General features: G+C 43.2%; 2 protein-coding genes across 3 annotated transcripts in view; both read right to left on the reverse strand.

The window, feature by feature from the left end:
* Nucleotides 1-13,620, reverse strand: part of Sec71 (ADP ribosylation factor guanine nucleotide exchange factor Sec71) — a 52,819-nt gene extending 39,199 nt beyond the window's left edge. For both annotated transcript variants that reach the window (XM_065439505.1, XM_065439504.1), the window contains exons 1-6: nt 12,997-13,620; nt 10,274-10,310; nt 6,900-7,143; nt 3,842-4,236; nt 3,112-3,238; nt 111-382 (exon numbers count right to left, since the gene is read on the reverse strand). In XM_065439505.1, coding sequence (XP_065295577.1) covers nt 111-382; nt 3,112-3,238; nt 3,842-4,236; nt 6,900-7,143; nt 10,274-10,310; nt 12,997-13,120 — 1,199 coding nt within the window. In that variant the 5' untranslated portion in view covers nt 13,121-13,620. The remainder of the gene's footprint in view (nt 1-110; nt 383-3,111; nt 3,239-3,841; nt 4,237-6,899; nt 7,144-10,273; nt 10,311-12,996) is intronic.
* Nucleotides 13,621-13,775: 155 nt separating this feature from the next.
* Nucleotides 13,776-19,705, reverse strand: LOC135907778 (cytochrome c oxidase subunit 5B, mitochondrial-like). The gene is made up of 4 exons (XM_065439507.1): nt 19,549-19,705; nt 18,734-18,807; nt 14,796-14,895; nt 13,776-14,046 (listed from the first exon to the last, which is right to left on the reverse strand). The coding sequence occupies exons 1-4, from the start codon at nt 19,643-19,645 to the stop codon at nt 13,940-13,942; spliced, it is 378 nt and encodes a 125-aa protein (XP_065295579.1). The 5' UTR covers nt 19,646-19,705; the 3' UTR covers nt 13,776-13,939.
* Nucleotides 19,706-19,842: the final 137 nt, after the last annotated feature.

A 19,842-nucleotide genomic window follows, 5' to 3' on the forward strand; every position in this document is an offset into this window, starting at 1 on the left:
CTTCATACTCCAAGCACGCTGTCTCTCAATGATAATCAGTGGAGGCTGTCCTTGCGATGATCATTGCCACACCCAGTTGTAACACGGTACAAAATGTTTGGCAGTCGTACCTGGGATCAGGTTGCCCCTCAGGCAAAGGCTTCATCGAGAGTTTGCAGAGCGAGCGGAAGACCAGGAAAGCGTCTTTCTGCACCACGTGTGCAAAGTGGGCCTGCACCGCGGCACCCCCACCATCGTAGCTAGCAGCTACGCTCTCCTGAGATCCCGCCCTTGGGAGCGTGGAGGACACCGTCGACGACGATGTCGGTGCATCACCAGAACCTGCGACTACCCTGTTCAGGATTTCCTGAAGCACTGTAGCCACCACTTCTTCTGAGGACTCCTGCAAACAAAAAAGATTAATGAATAAACCAATTCAAATGAGTTTTTTTATGTCACTACTGCTGCAAAGATGTGCTGGTAGTAGTAGTACCATATGAACTGGATTATACTGTATTTACTCAAATCTAACGAGCACTTCTTTTCCGATAAAACAGGTCCAAAAATTGTGTGTGTGTTAGAATCGAGTACGGCCCTAAATCTGCATTGCCATACCGCCATCGGCATTCTAAATGGCTGCCTCGCACGAGCTTCGAGTGCAACATCCGTCTTCCCGTTTTCCACATTCGCTCCATCAGCATGGAAATGCCAACTGCAAAGACATGTCGTGTTCATGACGATGCCGCAATTAAAAGGAAAGTGATCACGTATGCGGAGGTGGACGGAAATCGGGCCGCATCACGAGCGTTCGGAATTCCCGAAACTTGCGCGTGGGACAGGCGCAAACAGGAGAAGCTTTCTGCTCTGGCGGCTGCTACGTATGGTGCAGCCGCGTGGTCCCTATCTTGAAAGCGATCTGCGATGGAGACAGAGTCTATGCATCTAGGTGCACCGCACTGTGTTCCAATTGCTTAGTACGCCCTGAAGCGAGAGGCTGCACAACGGTCAATTTGCTTGCTCCTGCTACCGCACTTCCCCACTCCAGCGTTTTGATAAAAGAGTTTCTGTGGTTATTGCGTGAGATGTGTTCATGTTTGCTTGTGCCCGCGTGAAACCATGCTTATTAGTTTAGTTAGCAAGAGAATGTTTAAAAGTTTATACGGCCGATAAAACTACTATCCTTATTTCATGTATAGCTGTCTACTAATTTGCTGTCGTAATCGACGCTTCGCCTTTTGGGCGAAACTTCGACTTTCTTTATTTGTTGCAACTTTGGTGCATTGGGAGTAAATCTATTTTTCCAAATGAGATGTTGTTGTAAGAAATAATCAGTTGCGCGGTACTGTAAAGGACTTTTCTTTCTTTAGATTGTGGCAAACGGGTGCACATTACAATAAAGCCACAATGTCGATGGCGAAGAAAGCGGCAGTAATCAAACTCGTCGAAGGTGGCCGAACACAGGCAGACGTCGCAAAAGAGTTTAAAATTTCCAAACAGACTCTTTCGGACTATACAAGAAAAACAAGCAAAAGATTTTGGAGGCGGCGGAAAAGTCTACTGGGTGTCGTCAGAAAAATGTAAGCCACGGCACCTATCCAAAGTTCGAGGAGGCCCTCCTTGTATGGCTGAAGTCAACAGTGGCCAGCAAGGTTCCCATCTCCGGTGCCCTCCTATGGCGCTTCAAATGAACATTGAAGGATTTAAGGTCAGCAGTGGCTGGCTAAGAAACTTCAAAAAGCGTGCTGATCTCAGTTTTAAGAAACTGTGCGGCGAAAGTGCAGCTGTTGACCTGAGCATCGTTCCGGACTACTGCTGTGAAAAGCTGCAGTCGCTCTTACGGGAGTACTCGCCGGATGACATTTTCAGTTGTGACAAGACCTGACTTTTTTTCAAGCTTATGCCAGAGAAGACTTGCCTTTGCTGGTGACCCTTGCCATGGTGGAAAACACAGTAAGAAACAAGTTGCTGTTTTGGTCGGCAGCAATATGTCAGGGACAGAAAAACTGCCGATGCTCATCATCGGCAAGTCGAAACCTCCGAGGTGCTTTAAAGGCGCAAAGTCCCTGCCTGTCTTGTACAAGGCGAACAAGAAGGCATGGATAAGAAAACAGTTTTTTGAAAGCTATGAGAAAAAACTAGATCGTAAATTTGATCTAGAAGCCCACAAAGTTTTGTTGTTCGTCGACAACTGCCCTGCACATGGGCACATCAACAACTTGAAGTCTGTTCAAGTCGAGTTCTTGCCACCGAACACAACAAGTATCCTACAGCCGATGGACCAAAGCGTGATACGCAACCTGAAGGTGAACTATAGGGTCACGCTTGCTTTCGCGTGTGGTGTTGGGCCTCGACAGTGAAAAAGCCAACTCTGTCGATTTGCTTGGAGCACTTAGCATGCTCGCTGATGCGTGGAAGTCGGTGGCACCCTCAACGCTGTGCAACTGCTTCCGCCACACCGGATTTGTGTTGAATGTCGACTCGGCTTTCTTGGACAAGGATAGTGTCGTCGAGCAGCTGTCTGGCAGTGAGCACCTCATCGACGACCTTCACACTGCAGGCTTCGAAATTTCCTCGACCATCTCGTTTTCAGAGTTTACGGACATGGACAGTGAGTTGGAACTGTGCGCCGGGCTCACGGATGAAGAAATCATTCGCCAAGTGCTTGCAGAGTCTGAGAGCGAGAGCGATGCCGACTCGCCTGCAGCAGCGCAGCCGACGCAAGCTGAGCTGATGCAAGCGGTCGCAACTCTTTTGTCCGCTTTCAGCGACACGAAGACTCTAGCCGAAATTCAGGCGGACCTGCTTGCACGCAAGCGAAGCATGGTTCAGAAGCCATTAATCACTTTTTCCAGCTTCTAACTCAAAAGCAAGCAATTAATTGAGTTTTTTCGGGGCAAATTTGTTTTTTCGAACTGCCTGATTTTTCGGACATTTTCACGGAGGTCCCTTGAGGGGCCGAAAAATTGGTCGTCGACTGTATAGGCTCTATCGTCTAATTGAATGTTTGGGCACAGCTCTCTGGCTGCATCGCTTGGGTTTGGCGAGTTGCACTCATTACGAGGCCAAGGGCTCCCAGTAACTGGCTTGACGCCAATAAATGAGAAGACTGCCACGTCAGGCCCGTCGACTTACTCCATGACTCCGATCATCGGCTACACTGCTCGTGTCGTCCTCCTCGGCTGCGCTGTCCTCGGTCACAGATGATGTTGCAGGAGGCGGGGTCTGCGAGGGCTCTACAATGGAAGGTGGCGTCACCGAGCTGCACCGGGTAAAAGAAAGAATAGGTGAAAGGCAAGCGAATAAACTTGCTCTTATGCTCCCTCATTCTCATCACAAGTCACCAGATGATAAAGTAACAAAAAGACAATAGTTAAGAGAGACATAGGACCGACTCGCATGTGCCTTCGTGTCTGCTTTGTATCTTTTAGTTGTCAATTTCTTTTTGTAACTTCAGCACTGTACCCATGGAACTGTGACAACAAATCCCCTTTCAATCCTTAAGTTTCATTTGACATAGAGAAAAAAAATTCATGAAAGGTAAAAATTGTCATCCACCCGAGTGTAGCAGGAAGCTACAAAGAAAACTAAGTCGGGTTTCTCAGAAAGAAAGCTTCCCAGTTAAAGAAAAATTAACTCTGGTTCGGTATCACGAACCAAGACCATATAACAGCTTGTCCTTGATTGCTTTTCTGTTTAACTAGAGAAAGAAGATCACTGAAAATGCTCTATTACCTTCAAAAGTATAGTACCCGGTACACAGTATGTTTACACAGCACCAAAGCCTACCAGTAGTTATACTGGTTCTCAGCTTTGTTTTTGTTTTTAAGTAAACTGAATTTGTTATATTAAAGGGCTTCCATACTTGGAATTTTCCGTCTGGTCTTTGATATCCTGCGGCAGACCGATCTTGTCCGAGCGTCGTGAATCCGTGTCAGCAGGGCCCAGCTCGGTCTGAGCAGAGATGGCAGCCGGCAGTGTCGTCGTGTTAGGCACGCCGCCGCTGCCAACAAGGGGGACAGAGCTGCCGTTGGCAGCGGAGCACGCCTCCATGCGCGCAAAGATGACGTTGAGCATCTGGGTGAGCGTGGCTATGGCAGTGGTCTGATTGACAAGGTTGCGTGACGCGAGGTAGATATTGTAACACGTGCGCACGGGCTGCAGCACGCTGCCCTCGTGCACCTCGCACCACTGGCTCGTGACGACCGTCAGCAGCGCCTTGATTATCTGCAGCTGCACACCATCGTCTGTCGTCGGGCCCTGTGGAAGCAACACTGTTTTAGGTCTCGCAGTAATGTCTACTGTCGGGCCAGTTGGCACGTGACTGGAAGGGGTTGGAGGCTTAAATATAAGACATGGACTAAGAACAGATACGGACCAATGGACACGACACAAAAAGTGCCCACTGTACAAGGAAGATACTTTAATAATGTCTGCTGCCAAGCTAGGAGCAAGACTACAGATAGCATGCTTTGCAACGGTACCACTGACTAAAGGTAGTGAAAATGTGATGTAACTTCAAAGGCCAAGGGCAAAGTTTATGACTGTGTAAAAGGCCTGGTTTCAGCTAGTACAGATCTCCTACTGTGACACGAAAAGCAAAAACAGCTTTACTAGATTTAAACGCTCATTTTCTGCTTGAGCGATGCAGTTCTGTGCTGAAAGCAGCGTATCCATGTAGACAAGCAAAGTAACCGAATCCTCATGTTTTGCTATGATGAAAACCGCTTATCCTTGCCTAAACATAGAGATGATGTATTATCATGTGGAGGATCGGCATTTGTCCTAGATTTTCACATAATCTCACAGTTTCTGAAATGCACATGTGTGCTTTTCATCGTCTGCAGCAGCACAACCGTCTAGATTAAGTTAGTGTCACTTTTTTAAGAAGCTGACGGCAACAACAATGTTAAACTGCTTCCACGCAGTACCAAACATGTATAACTTCACATCAAGGATGAATATTTCATGCAATGGCTTTCAAGTTAACTTTTAAAAGAATTGAAGCCAATGTGCACGAGCGAGAGAAATTTATTTCCAGGAAGGCTGAGTTATTCCAAACTTTCCTATTCCAATTCTGCAACCAGCCCTCTGCAATTGGTCAAAAACTTTTTTGGACCACCCCGACTATGCCAGGCTGTTAGGCAACGTCACGAAAACCGCGACAGGTTCCAATTTGACATGACGTGCACGCACTGATTATGCACAAATCGACCGAACAAAAGAAAAATAATTATTTCTGATTCGACGCCGTTTCGACATTAACCTTCCGCTATTGGTAAAAAGGTTTCAGGCTGCACCCACTTCACCTGTCTGTCACTGGACGTCACAAAAGCATGAAAACTCATTGCATCAAAGTGAGATGTGCACGTTAAAGATGCATTAATATGCCGAACAAAACTGGATTTTTTTCCGGAACAGCCGGAGACTGCCCTGTTCCGAAAGGAATGGAAGATGGCTGCCGCCGATCACTCAGGCACTGGCTACTCGCACCTGCCGGAGACCATAGGTTTATTTGCGTATAACAAACTTTTTCGTGGCCGCATAACGTTACCAAGCCCTTTCGGCACGTTTATGGCATCACTCTGCCGCCTCTTCTTTGCTGAGGATCCATTCTAGCAGCATCTTTAACTGCCTGTTGCATGCCACCACGATTTTAGACAAGCCACCGCAAGCTGAGCAAGGGTAAGCGGACCAATCGCAGACGCCAACACCGCCCTCTTCATCTGGTTATCTATTTTCAGTGCACTTTCCCAGCCCCATCAAAACTCTCTCCACTTGAGCATGCTCCTTGACTCTTGTCAGCCAATTAGATAACAAAAACTGCTCAATGCAGGCAATGTTATTCATTTTAAAAGCAAACAAAAGTGACCTATAAACGAGGAGAGCGTTTGATGGGGCTGTTCAGACAATGCTGCAGGTAACCGCCCGATGCTTGCGTTGGCGGTTACATAAATTTGATGTCAGGAGATTGGAATAAAAACATATTGGAATAGTTTTGTGACACCAATAGGTTTGTGACACCAATGAGATCTACGAGCCTTACTTTTAAAGGTTTTCCTTTTCCTATCGCCACCAATGCTCCGCCAATCTGAAGAAACTACGACATTTTGTTTTTCTCAGGACGAATATCTGCATATTTAAATACTTTTTTAGTGTGGACGAGCATCCAATGATGGCTGTGGGCACTAAGTGTGGACAGTCATCGCATCCCAGATTTATTGTGTGTCGCGATCTGCATCACACGTTCTGGTGCTTATAACCGCGCTATTACGGCCAAACTTTTTACAACGTTTATAAGTGCTTACTGACAGGATACTATCTACCAGGAATGTTCTGGAAATTAATGAAATTACTTTTACTGGTGAAACTTTAAAACTCCAAATTAACAAAATTTGTGATTCAACAAAGTCTCACTCTGCAAGCACAACATTATATCGAGGTTTGACTGTACTATTAGTGTGACAGGGCGAGTTACAGTTTCAGAACTGAAAGCAAGATATACGGTTGAAAGTCTGCAGTGCTATCTTGAACATGAAGAGTGCAAACAAATATTGTGAATTCGTTACGCACGTGAGCACCAACCTTGCACAAAAGAAGCTGCAATATTAAAAGCTGAGCGTAATAGAGCCAATTTTTTTCACCAGAGTAATATCAGAACACTCAATACCGTTTTCAAAACAAAACGATTCTTGGCGATTTTCATGTCCTTCTCTTAAATAAAACTTAGGACAAACGAAACGCATCTTTCTGTCCCTCTAAGTTTTGTTGAAGTTGAGTCTGGTGTACTCAGTTTCATCTATGTTTAGGGGGGCACAGTTTCAGCTAGTAAACTGTCTGCTTCTGACTATGGTTCTTTCTTTGAAATCATGCGTGTGTCGTATGTTAACCCATTACAAGATGCAACTAAACCAGCAGCCTACCTGGAAACACCCGCAGATGGTCTCGACGATGCGGTCAATGAGCAGCTTCCCGGGCTCCATGGGGTCCGGCAGGTTACCCGTGAGGTGTCCGTAGGCGATGAGCTTCTGGATGCAGTCTAGCGCTGTCATGACAATGCGCGGTGACTTGGACTGGCAAGCCAGTTCAAAAGGCAGCAGGTACTTCTCTGCTTCCAGCCCCGCCTGGCCCTTGGGCAGTGGAAGCGCCGACGACGTTTCCTGGTCACTGAGGATTTGCAAAAAGAAGTATCACAAAGTGGGCCCTGATTGGCTGACAACTATTTTGGATGTGAAAACACTAGAATGAGATCAAGGGCTAAAGAGTGAAAGTTGAAGTAGGTAATCCCATCTTTCGACAGGGTTATCACTCGGAAAACAAGACATGTAAAAGTAAAGCAGGATTGGCTAGGGATAGCAGAGTGGCAGGCTTGCTTTTCACTGTGCATTTATTGAGTGCACTATTAAAAGATCCTTCACAGATCTATTTCAATCTGAGCAATTGATATGAGGGACATTCTGGAAGTAAGTTTCATCATTTATTTTCACACAGAAACATTATTGAAAAAAAAATTTAAAAAAAACACGCACCATGGCATCACGAAATATACACTTTGCATTATTTTCTCCATATAGTCGCTACCAAAATGGAGACACCTGTCATAGCATAGAATCAGTTTGAAGAAACAACTCTGGTAAAACTCGGTGCCCCGCGACGCAAGGAATTGTCGCAATGCCTGCTCCAGCTCTGCATTGTTTTAGAAGTGACGTCCCGAGAGTGTGGCTTTCAATGCAGGAAACATGTGCCCATTCATACCGGATAACAGCACACACTTCCATTGCCGACCGCATTATCAGCACACGTCTGTCTGCCATCGTGATTTACACTCAAACCTCAGGCACACCGATCTGCTGCTACTCGCTCGTCTTTAGCACTCTGTGCATGCGTCATTCCTCCTCTGCCGATGCTCGTTCCAGCACTGAACTAGCAACGGGCATGGATTTTTATGACGAGTGTTCATTTCCCCTGGCGTGTCATGTTCTCTTAAAAAAAAAATGACGAAACTTACTTTCAAAACGTCCCTCATACATCAAAGACAGCTTCGCTGTCTTTGATGTATGAGGGTGTGGGCAAGTTCTCACACTCTCCGGAAATACTAGGGGTCCATTTGCTAGACTACGGCCTTGCATTCAAGTGCAGATGTGTAAACTGCTAGGTGACCTCTGACACCAAGCCGGTATGATGTGATGTGAGAAACAAAAATTACGAATTACTGGTTGAAAAAAAAAATCAATAAGTCATGTAAATGTAACATACATACATGAATATATTCCCAATAACACACCTATACTATATATATATATATATATATATATATATATATATATATATATATATATATATATATATATATATATATATATATATATGTATGTATATATCTGTCTATTCAATTCAAATATATGCAAGGTAACATTTGTTTTATAATAATTAATCACTACATTCCAAACAAATTCACGGCTCAGACACTCACTGCTTTACTTTTAGATTTAATACTGATCGCGCTGTCGCATGCTAGCGTTTTGCCAAATGAACAAAGCTGTGAATGTCCCTTAACAACTTCACTGTAATATCTCCAGCATACAGGTAGAAACGTCCAAAATGGCCCGTTCATAAAGGATCAGAGAGAGGTTGTGCAATGATTTTAAAATTCATAAACAAAATCAAACCTAAAAGGGTTGCTTTTGCTCGACCTATGCTGACCAAAGCACTACAGCATGAAAGCTTTATTAGACGCACAATTTATGAAAAGGTCTAATGTGTTCTTGAATAATCGCATGGGCACTAACATGTCACATTGTTGGTAGGGGTCTGCGAATAGCAATTTTTAAGACCGAATCAAATACCAATCAAATAGTGCCAGAAGTGAATTGAACTGAACACTTTTCGAACAGTTTCTGAATAATGAATAGCCGTTCTCACAATAATATAAAGAGATGTTCACGTCTCAGTATTTTTAAAGTTAGCAAGTTTCTCTCATTACATAGAATGTTATGAAGCGTTCTTTATTAAAAGCACAAATGGAGAATTAGGAACAAACAAGTAACTTCTTTACATGCATAGGGATCATCGTAGAATGCAAATAATCACTTTACAGTCTGTAAAGTAGAGCTACCTAAGTCACGCAGCCTGCTCCACTATGCAAGGTCTTATGTTTTATGCCCTTACTACGCCTGCAGGGGTGAAAATTTACTGTACTTTTGCTCCAATATTACGTTATATGGGCACAGTTGAAGCTTTGAAATATTCAAAATACATTAGAAAAATAGTCGCATTCATGAATAGTGGCTGTTCAATTAGAAGGCCGAATAACTATTCGATTTGCTATTCAAAAGTGTTGAATATTTGCACACCCCTAATTGTGGATTTTGCTCCATCTCAGGTCACATGTTTACGCCTCCTCAGTCATGTGTTTTTAATATGTATGCAGAAAACTTCAGTGGTGTTGCACAACAAAGTCAACCATCTACCCTGCTGACATTATGCAAGTGTTACACAATGCATTTGTTGAATGCAATTGACTTCTCTGTGCAAGAGCCAATGGGTGTAAAGAAATTCAATCCCGTTTGGGCTTGACCGTGACCGAAAATACACCGTGTAGCGCTCGTATTAGTTATGTCGGGTTGCACAGAAACAACTGAACCTATGAAGCGCCAACTACACGGCAAGATTTTACAGTGAGATAACGCACCTGAAGCAAAAAAATCATTAATCCACAGTTTATTTTAGAAAAGTTGCTACCTCTAAAAACTCAAACCCATTGTGAAGGGATACAAGTGGCATTAATGTTTTATAAAGTTCATGAAAGCGTTTGTTTGTTCCAAGGCCATGCATGTTGTTAAAATGGGGTTTACGGTAAGAAGTTGCTCGCATTGATTACACAATGATTTTTCTTCAGTTTCCAATAAAAATTTACGAGTAAGATGTGGGTACCCAATTGAAATGTGGCATAAAATCACTTCCATGACCCTAGCACAGCCCTAAGCAAACTTTAATCACCACAATTAAGATGCGAAACTTTCATCAATGTGCATGGTAGCTTCCAAACTGAAGGAGGTTGTATGCGGGTTAGTGTGGACTCAAAACATGCTCATAACTGTAAAGATAACAACATTCTAAACATTTGTTCCTATGTTCAACATACCACTGCATTCAATTAGAAATCTGCTCGGCTTAGTTTTACAGACACACTGTGCATTCAACCATGCAGGAATTACTGAAAGTCTAAGAAGCACACTGAAAATGTAAACACAGCTTGTAAAAATACAAGTGCTGTTGTCAATGCCAGATCCCATACCTTGGTGCTTGGTTCTTGATTTCATTCTTGATCTCTTCTGCAGAAAAAAATAAGAGTAGGTAAATTACACTATGCCGCACATTTCAAAAAAGCATAATGCAGGAATTAGAATAGCCTTAATTAGAAAGCAGCACTAGTCAAGTCTAATGAATGACGCAGGTTAAGAGGAATGTTTACTTCAGGAAGCTCACATACGAAATAGATGAAAATGGAGAAATTGCATTTCTTGGTAACCACAGCACAAATTTTGATGAGGTTTGTTGCATATAAAAGTTAAAATCAAATATTGAGTGTAACGAGTAACACTTTTTATTTACGCTATCAATCTTTAACAATTTTTTTAATCCCAGAATTTGAAAAATAAATAAATAAATAAATAAAACTGAACAGTCAAGTGAAACACTCTGTAACTTGGCACTAAAAGACAGTTACACACTATTCAAGAATGCACCTTTTGAGACATCTTAAATTGATATGCCACTCTGAAATATATAATTAATTAGGGTATAGGACTTTTGTAATACTCTCGCGAGCATTGGAGCAATCAAAGCAATTGTAGCTGTATGTCAAATTTGTCCACATGAGATGCTCCAAAGACCAGTTTACAGAGTTTACAGAGCTGTCAAATCGTTTTTGGTGTGGATTTACGGATATGTAAGCTTTGCGACACAGTCTTGCCAATATTCTTTAAAATTTTGGAACCCTAAATTCCTACAGAGGTTGGAATTCAGCATTCTCTCTTAAATGCAACAAATTTTATTGAAATCAGTCCAGCTGTCATCTCTGCGTTTTATATATATTGGAATAGAGGTCACAGTTGGCCCCAACGTAAAGTTTCCCATCAAGTTTTCATGTGTTTTGTGCTACACTTCCTAGGCAAGACGTTAGGTCGGCTTGCAATATCACGGCAGAATGAAATGCGCACTGCTTTTTATAACAAGAGTCATGTTATAATGTGTGGTTATTACAACAAATTTTGCAAATTAAAACTTCCTTTTTAGCAAACAAATGATGAAAGTAAGCTTGCTGCAAAAACAAATTCCATGTTAAACATGGTGTTCTTGTAGTAATTAATCAACAGCCCCACAGTAAACTTGAATAAGTATGTTAGAGCAGCAAAGTAACTGGCTAAATGTTGCAACTGAATTAAAACTTCAATAAAGTACTTGTCCTTTTCTGAAACATCACCACATCTTCTGTACCATTCTTATCGTTTTATTTTGTACTGTAGTAAACAGAACAGCAAATCTCTCAGGCTAGCACTTGGCATGTTATTTATATATTCCCAAGTTTAGTGTTGGTTTTATATTTATATTATGGTTTTATTTTATATTTATATATTCCGAAGTTTTGTGTTGGTGTCGTCATTTTCACTGACGATACCAACACAAAAACTAGCCGAAACACCACTAGGAGTAAGTAGAACCAAGCTGGTTCCGGACTAGAGGATACATTATTATTTTTAAACCTGAAGGACCTATTTCTTCTTTATGATTTCGTCTTCAGTGGCTAACAAGTAGCCTCTGTAGACATATACAGCTATTTTATTATAGCCGAAGTGGTGCATGCAAACTGAAACTACTTATTATAATCAAAACTTCCTTTTGTCAGCACAACGGAATAGTGTTTCAATCTTGTGGTTGCTACCAACAGCAACGTTACTTTTCCCTCTTTCTTTTTCTGTGTAGTCGACACTATGCAATACACATATCAAAGCGCATTACGCAACATACCGCAAAAAGCAAGCACAGATTGCGCAATACCGCAGAAGTTCGCAGTCTAGTTCGCAATGACTTGAAGTTATCTGCAATTATTATCAAGCGCAACACTATGGCAAAGGAATCCAACGCGCGCCACGCAGGCAAAGCCACCCAGCGAAGTGGAAAAAGGCCGCCGCGGTTGTTTGCAGAGGGCATTTCGACCGCGCCGACGGTCACGAGCGAATGACAGTTAAGGATCAACACAGCTGCCCCGCGGCGCAAGGCTCAACTAGTACAGAGCTTTTGATAACAACGCAGATCGCGTTCGAGCTGAAAGAGGGCTAGGAGCGAGGAATCGGAAACAAAACTGTCAAGGTGAAACGAACGGTCTTTGCAGACCGACACGCGTAAACACCCCACGTGTGCGATTGAAAAGGCCGACCGTGAAGACGGAAAGTAACTACAATCAATGACAAGAAACTCGAGCGAGCGCTGCTATGAGGGACGGCGACGACAGTCACTTGTGGCGACAATGCGAGGACCTTGTGAGCGAATAAAAATAAACGTCAATACTAAGGCACGGCTCCAGATGGTTCCGGCGCGTCGAACAAAAATAACGAAAACAAAAAAACGGGCACGGGCCCCGCTCCGGATTGCGGCGTATGTCTCGTACGAGATCGGGTTGTGCGCGTTCAATCGGGCCGCACTACGACACTGCATAACGCAGAACACGCTCAGATCGTCGCTCATCTTTGCCGGAGGCCCCAAAAATAAGGACCTCCACGCCAATGGGGCGCTCAATGAACGATAAACCCTGACGAGATCGAAACACCTGCGCTCGTTTCAAGTCCGTTTCTCCACTGGACAGACCCAAACCCACACACTGAACTCTCACACTGGGACAGTAGTACAGGCAGTGAATGCCGTCTGGACAAAAGAGTAAACGAAGCTACGTCGAAACAGGCAAAAAAAAAAAAAAGCCATGGAACTACGAAGCGGGTAAAGAAAAAAATGTACACTTACCGAGTGTAAGCTCACAGGCTTTCCTCAGTTGCGAGTGATAGGATCGCTTGATTTCCCGATCGTTTAGTATCTTCTCCAGAGCACGAGTGATGAACATTTCGCCTGTGTTCGGACCTGTGCGCATTCTCTCTTGTTACCTGATTGACATCGTTCGCACACTGACAACGGTAGAATCGCCGCGCTGCAAACGAGATTCCAAAATTGGCCTAGCACAGACACTCGGCCAAACACCAGCCGCACGACGCCATGCTGAAACCGAAAGGTGACGTCAAAGTCAGCCGCCGACGTGCGAGTCGCCGTTTAGTACACACCATACCACGTCGTCCGTAAAAAGGAGGCACGTCTGATAAATTATTTACGCTTCGACCGGAACGTTATCTTTTTGTCTGTCAACATCCCGTTGCAGCTTAAGCTGCGGTACTCGTCTTGCTTGTCTCAGCGCATAGCTGACGGCCTCTTCTGTTGCGTTGTCGTAGCGGCCGGAACCAACGGAATGTACCAATCCCGATGAAACCGCTATGGAAGTCACAGGATTGGGCGCCTAATTGCTTTGTTCCGCTAATTATGCGCCTAAGCCATACAATAAAAAAGAAATATCAGCACTTAATTACACTTGCGTCAGTGCTAAGCAACGCCCAGATTACTGATGATGATAGCAAACGCAAGGAAGCTTACCGCCTGCGGCGCCCATATCGAAAACTCGGCACACCAGTTAACACATACAAAACAAATTTTGGTTTTGTCAGCATTCACAGAAGAATGGAAACGGTGACAACAAATAAAACTTGTGGCATTTTTTTTTTATTTTCGCCAAGGAGAAACAAAACAAACATTGTGCTGTATTTGCAAGCTGTGCTGCCATACTCCTATATTGCGTTGTGTTTCTGCCTTTTAAGAAAAAGAAATTGTGGTCTACACTGGACTAGGCCTGGCATAGTGCTTGCTACAATGGTTTTGCGTCCACAATTTTGAACCAGTATCCACACTCGCAACGCTTTGGGTCCCCTCGATGAAGCCACATCCAGTTGATGTGGGTCTGATCCTCTTCACCTGAAAAGACAAAATAGATGGGAGGCCTGTTAAAATAGTGCAGAGTAAAATTTACCTCGCAAGAGCATTAGCTGGCCCAACAATTTTTTTTTCTTTAAAGAACAGTAGCTGTTGGGAGTTTGATGTCCCAAATTTACACATGGGTTGAGCATTTATTAAAGCTGCCTTTAGAACATATAAAACATGCACCTTGAGTGAAACATTAGTAAAGAGAAAAAAAGGAAAGCATTCTGCATATTGGTGTCTTTCAAATTAATAATGCCTGATTTAAGAGTGTACTTGCCATAATGGACAAATGAAAGCAAAGATGAAAACTTTACACTGGGTCACATTTCGCATCACGTCTTGCCCATTGCGAAGATTATATAGCAGCTATCACTCATGACAATGACGATTACAACAGAAATGCGTCAATTAAGCAAGCATTGATGAATGTCACTGTCATTCACTAGAAGGAAGGAGCTTCTAATAATGATTGTTTGGTATGGTCCCCTCAATTATCAGTTGCAGTCTAGCATTTATGGGACCTCATTGTGGCCTGCTCCGACTTTGCACCGGTAACATTTACCATGAATTTAATTACATAAAACCTTTTTTTTTTCTTTACACATGAATAGTCTTCACATGTCATTTACTGACATTTATCATTTAACATTTACTCCAGTTCACTACACAAATTTCCCAACAAACAATTAATGGTTCATCACTGAAAGATTGTCCTACAGAAGTGTTCACGAGAGAGCACTCACAAATGCAACCAATCATTCGCTTCTCTAAGTGGGATGGGATCAGGTTTGGGTTGTCCTTGGTGCCTGGGCCCCTCTTGAAGACTTTCATGTCGAATGGATCCTGCACAAAAAAGTGACAAATGCTGCTCTTCAGGTCGAGGCATGCATCTTGCATATTTCAAGCATGAAAAAGTCTCACTCTCAAAGCATGTCAAAACTAAAGTTCACGTCTGGTCCCTGCCAACATTAAATCTTTTCTCGGATGAACCAACAAATCAATTTCCCACATGTTTCGAAGCAACATTTAACTTCATCCTACATTGCTGTTCAAGATGACTGTGGTAGCAAAGAGCAGTCTAACAATGATTCACAAGCTCTCCACAACTACATTAAATCCAAAAGTCGCTGCAAGTATCAGCCAACACAAGAAATGTATGCCAAGTACAAAATACAAAGCTTACACTGCATCACAAAATAAAACATTTGGTATTGGTACTAGTTCTCAAAAATTCAACTCCACTTTTTCAGGAGAGGTAAAACAGTGTTGGCATTTTTTGCCTGAGCTATTGAAGTTGATTGTTTAGATAATGGAAGGTGACAATATGCATGTGTGCATTTGTGGAGCACAACTTACTTTAGAATTAACTTAGATCCACGTTTGTAGCTCAGACATTCCCTTTATTCAACATTCTGCAGTAGCGTGACTTACAGTGACCGGCCCTACCACGTGTTCTACTTTATTCTTTTACGCATGTCCTGTTGCTCTTTCTTTCCTCCCCTCCTTCCTATTTCTGTGTTTCTGTCACCTCCTTACTGAAGAGAAGGCAAGCATTGTGCCCCTTCCAGTGGTAGTTGCCAGCCTACTCCTTGCTTTTCGTTTCCAGTCAAACTTATATATGTTCTCAAAACAAATAATAATAATAATAATAATTATTATTATTATTTCAATGTGAATCAGGTAACCAACAAAATATCATGAATCGACATAGAAAAACAATACAAATTTATTTTGACATTGCAGCTGGAGACCGACCTATTCTTGATAAAGGCTAGCCCTGGCCATAATATTGCGTCATATAACCTGTGTTTACCTGTGCTTACCAATGTGGACTTACCCAAATACCAATACTGTTGTCAGGAACACTTATCATTCAAATATATACATAAGTATTGCATTTTTGTCAGGCTGCATAGAAACCATTAAAGTTGCCTAAAACATCACCCACATAATGAACACAGGCAGGGGAAAGTGTGTCCCTGCCTATGACATGCAACCCCAGGGGCCAGGAATTTATTGCTAGCTTAAACATTGCTAAGAAAGAGATGGTTTACGGTAGGTGTACGTTAATGTGGGAATGTCATGAAATTTCTCGAGGTGTTTAAATTACAATGCCCTCCATCTGAAAGATTACTTTACTCTTCGTACAAGACCCTATTTAAGGTAAATATTTGGCAGATATCTACATGGCTGGGGACAACTGAATTAGTGAGGAAAACTCCAACCAAAATTGATTTTAAAAACCTGACGTTTTGGAGCCCAACTGGCTTCTTCAGAGGTGAGACGGTGCGAGGCATAGCAGAGCTTATATGTGTTTTTGGTGCTTTGACAGGCACGCAGACGCTTTTCGCAGACCTTGAGCGCTGCAAACTTTTTGATCACCAGATTAGCCCCAATGGCACGGTCGTCTTGGAGAGAGAAAACAACCACTGGCAGTGGTTCCTTTTGGAATCCTGGCACGTCCAGAAGACGCCGGATAACCCCGATCTTTCGTCAGGAACACTTCCCGCCGTTTATGCTCAAGCTCTACAAAATGCGTTGACATGCCTGTGAAAGCGCCAAGAACGCATGTAAACACTGATATGCCTCATGCCATCTCACCTCTGGAGGAGGAGCCGGATGGGCTCCGAAACGGCGAGTCTTTAAAATAAACTTTGGTTGGAATTTTCCCTTGCTTTAAGACCCTACACGTGGAGGTGGCCACAATACTCGCAAAGTCCTCTAACATTCACACGGGCCTCAATGGCAATTGTCTCGCAGATCTACAGCATTAAACCCCAGCATGTTGCATGTATCAAGAACCTGAAAGGATAGTTCGGACTGCTACGAAAAATTTACAAATGAACTTTCAAGGGTCCTGGTCAACCTATCTCTGATTAAGTGAAACTCCAAATGCACATGGCGACTATCAGCACAGGTATTTGCTTTATATGCTTTTTACCTGCAGCACCTATTTTCCTCACCTCTGGAGCCTTTATTCGTCTGGATCAAACTTGAGAAATTTTTTGACACATTCATGTTTAGATGACAGTGAACAGCACGGACGACCAGAAATATTGAACACATGCACTGACTACCAAATGGTTTCATTCAAAATAGTGTAGAATATGTAAAATCGACTTATCAGGGAAGAAAAAAAAAAAACGTCCATGGCTTGTAAAGCTTTTTCATGGCTTCAGTGTGTTAGTCGTGCTTGTAGTGCAAGTAGTGCAAGATAATCGCATGGAAGATTACTAAGAGCTAGCCCTAACTCCCACTGATTATTCACTGGTATAGACCGCCTATCCATGTAGGTCATACACTAAACAAACAGCACATGTGTGAAACAGGGTTATCACAACGAAAGTGTCTACAAGCACATGTCACGGAAATCTATTATAAAGGTCGGTACAATCACTTCCACTATTTTATACCAGAAATGCTTCCAATATCAGTTGTGCATTTGCAGTTCTACTCTTACCAACAATTGTTATCTCATTAAGTCGGCAATCACTTGGTCTCAGTACTGTCACATGTGATTATTTTTATTTTATATTACTTCATGTTACAAGGCACATGGAGGCTGTGAATTGTGAAAAGGCTTTTTCTTATGTTGCTTTCCTATCTGATATCTCAATGTTATATATTCTGCACTATTCTGAATGAAACTACCAGTTGATAGCACAGCTGTCAACTTTTTCTTGTCCTGTTGTCTGAACCACCATGAAATTCACAAACCAACTAATTAACTTTCAAACTCTTGCATTCAAGAACTGCCTACAGGTGCAAGTGTCTCAAGGGAAGCAGTTTAGTAGTGTGATTTGCTGGGCCAATTCGTGCATGGTGAACGTATAAGAGGTTCCAGCAAGTACGGATGTGAGCACAAATAAAAGGAACGGACAGGACAACACTGGACTTACATCTGTTGTATGTCCAGCATTGTCCTGTCCGTTCCATTTACTTGTGCTCGTGTCCATACTTGCTGGAACCCCTCATACATTCGTCTCAAGGGAAGCACCTCTTTCGAGTTTCACTTGCAGCTGCAAGTTTTGTAATAAGCGTCTACTAGAGTGGAGAAAAGGGGTGGATCTACTAACACCTGTAACAGTCTTGCTCAAGACAAACACCTCGGGCTGCTTTGTGTATAGATCCTTTTTTTTTCATTCTCATTCCTCGTCAAGCCAATTGGCTGATCCCAGCAGCATCCGAGCCAATGACGAGGGAAAGAATGATAATTGAAATTAATTGTTACAAAATGCAACCCCAGAGCTACTCTGCAACAGAAAGATCAGTGCTCAACATTCACGGGCAAATCCTCTTTCAAGCAGTGGTTGAGCCGAGTGACATTTTGCTCCAGCGATCTGTCGACAACCGGTACATTCAGCCTAACACAGCCAATGGCTGGGATAATCTAACAATTCTATCCAATGCTATTCCCTCCCAAGCGACAAGGGGATCGGCGAGCCATGAAAGGTGGATAACGAAAAAAGGAATAGTATTTAGTGAAATGAATCCTTACATCATACCAGCCCTGAAGAACTATAGAACGGTTGGTTGGTAGTCCACGGGGATTGGGTTGTAGACTACCTCCCATGCAGATCGAAATGTTGGTTTATCTTTCTGATCAATGCTTTACTGAGTGACAGACTAATTGTTGCGGCGATCAGCGCCTCCATAAACACAGTGAAGCACTCTAACGCACATCATTTCCGGCTGCCATGGCTAAGAGTTCCTGCTTCTCACGTCCGGTGGCATACTCCATGTCCGTGTACAAACCTGAAAAAAAAAAAAGAAGATAGGTCAGAGGCACGTGAAGATCGGAAGTGCTTGCAAGTACTACGTTCGTGAAGCGTTCAGAGTGTGGGGAAATCGTCGGCCCCGATTTTATCTGGTACTTACTCTGTTTACGCCCCTCCACACAAAACACGTGCTGCTGTCGGTGAATAATTACAATTGATGTAATCGGACCACAGTCATTCATCGACCATAAAGAGCTACGCAGTCGTTCGAGAAGCGTGCTCACGGAATCAACTGCCACTAGTTCGGGACTCGAAATACCGAAACCGCTACGACTGAGACCCGGTCGAGAGTCGGCAGATATAAGGCGTGCGCATGTGTCGGTCAATTTCAAACGTTTAGCCGACAGTGATGCAGAGGCGAAAGTAATAGGCAGCGTCTGCAGACACATCGGGATTTGTCGACCAGTTTCGATGCGATTCGAAAAGGCCGGCAAAGTGATTTAGCAAAGGGTTCAAAGCCGGCGTGTTTCGGTGCTACCCGAAATCCGCCCCAGCACGTAACTGACACGCGAGCTACAAACGCGAGCGCCCAACACTTCCACATCAATTCGCCGTAGAAAAATTAGATCTGCGGGTTACAGGCGCTTGATATTTTAGTTTAAACGCTGCAGTTTACGATGTGTGTGGCTAGGCTTAGTCCGTGCGTCCGCTGCACGGACTGTGTGGGCAAGCTGGAAACGAAAGTGAACTGCGTGGGCGAAACAGTAGCAGGACTTACGTGGCTTTTCCTCCGATTTGAACCGCACAGCATTGACGCACACGGTCTGTCGTACAGTTCGCAGGAGTGACCTTCCTAAAACCACTGCTGCTGCCATCCTTGCCTTCGTGAAGTTCACCGTGTGCGATGCTTGAAGGAGAACGCAGGACCGCAGAAATTGCGCAATAATAATTTATGTGTTTACCACAGAACGTGCATTATAATAATTTGTTTATTATTAAGTATGATAAAGTACTCCTTATAATTTTGTTTGCTAAACTTTTGTTATTATAAACAAAGTTATACTGCGAACCT

Source organism: Dermacentor albipictus, chromosome 6, assembly GCF_038994185.2.
Source record: "Dermacentor albipictus isolate Rhodes 1998 colony chromosome 6, USDA_Dalb.pri_finalv2, whole genome shotgun sequence".
In the NCBI taxonomy this organism is placed as follows: Eukaryota; Metazoa; Arthropoda; class Arachnida; order Ixodida; family Ixodidae; genus Dermacentor; species Dermacentor albipictus.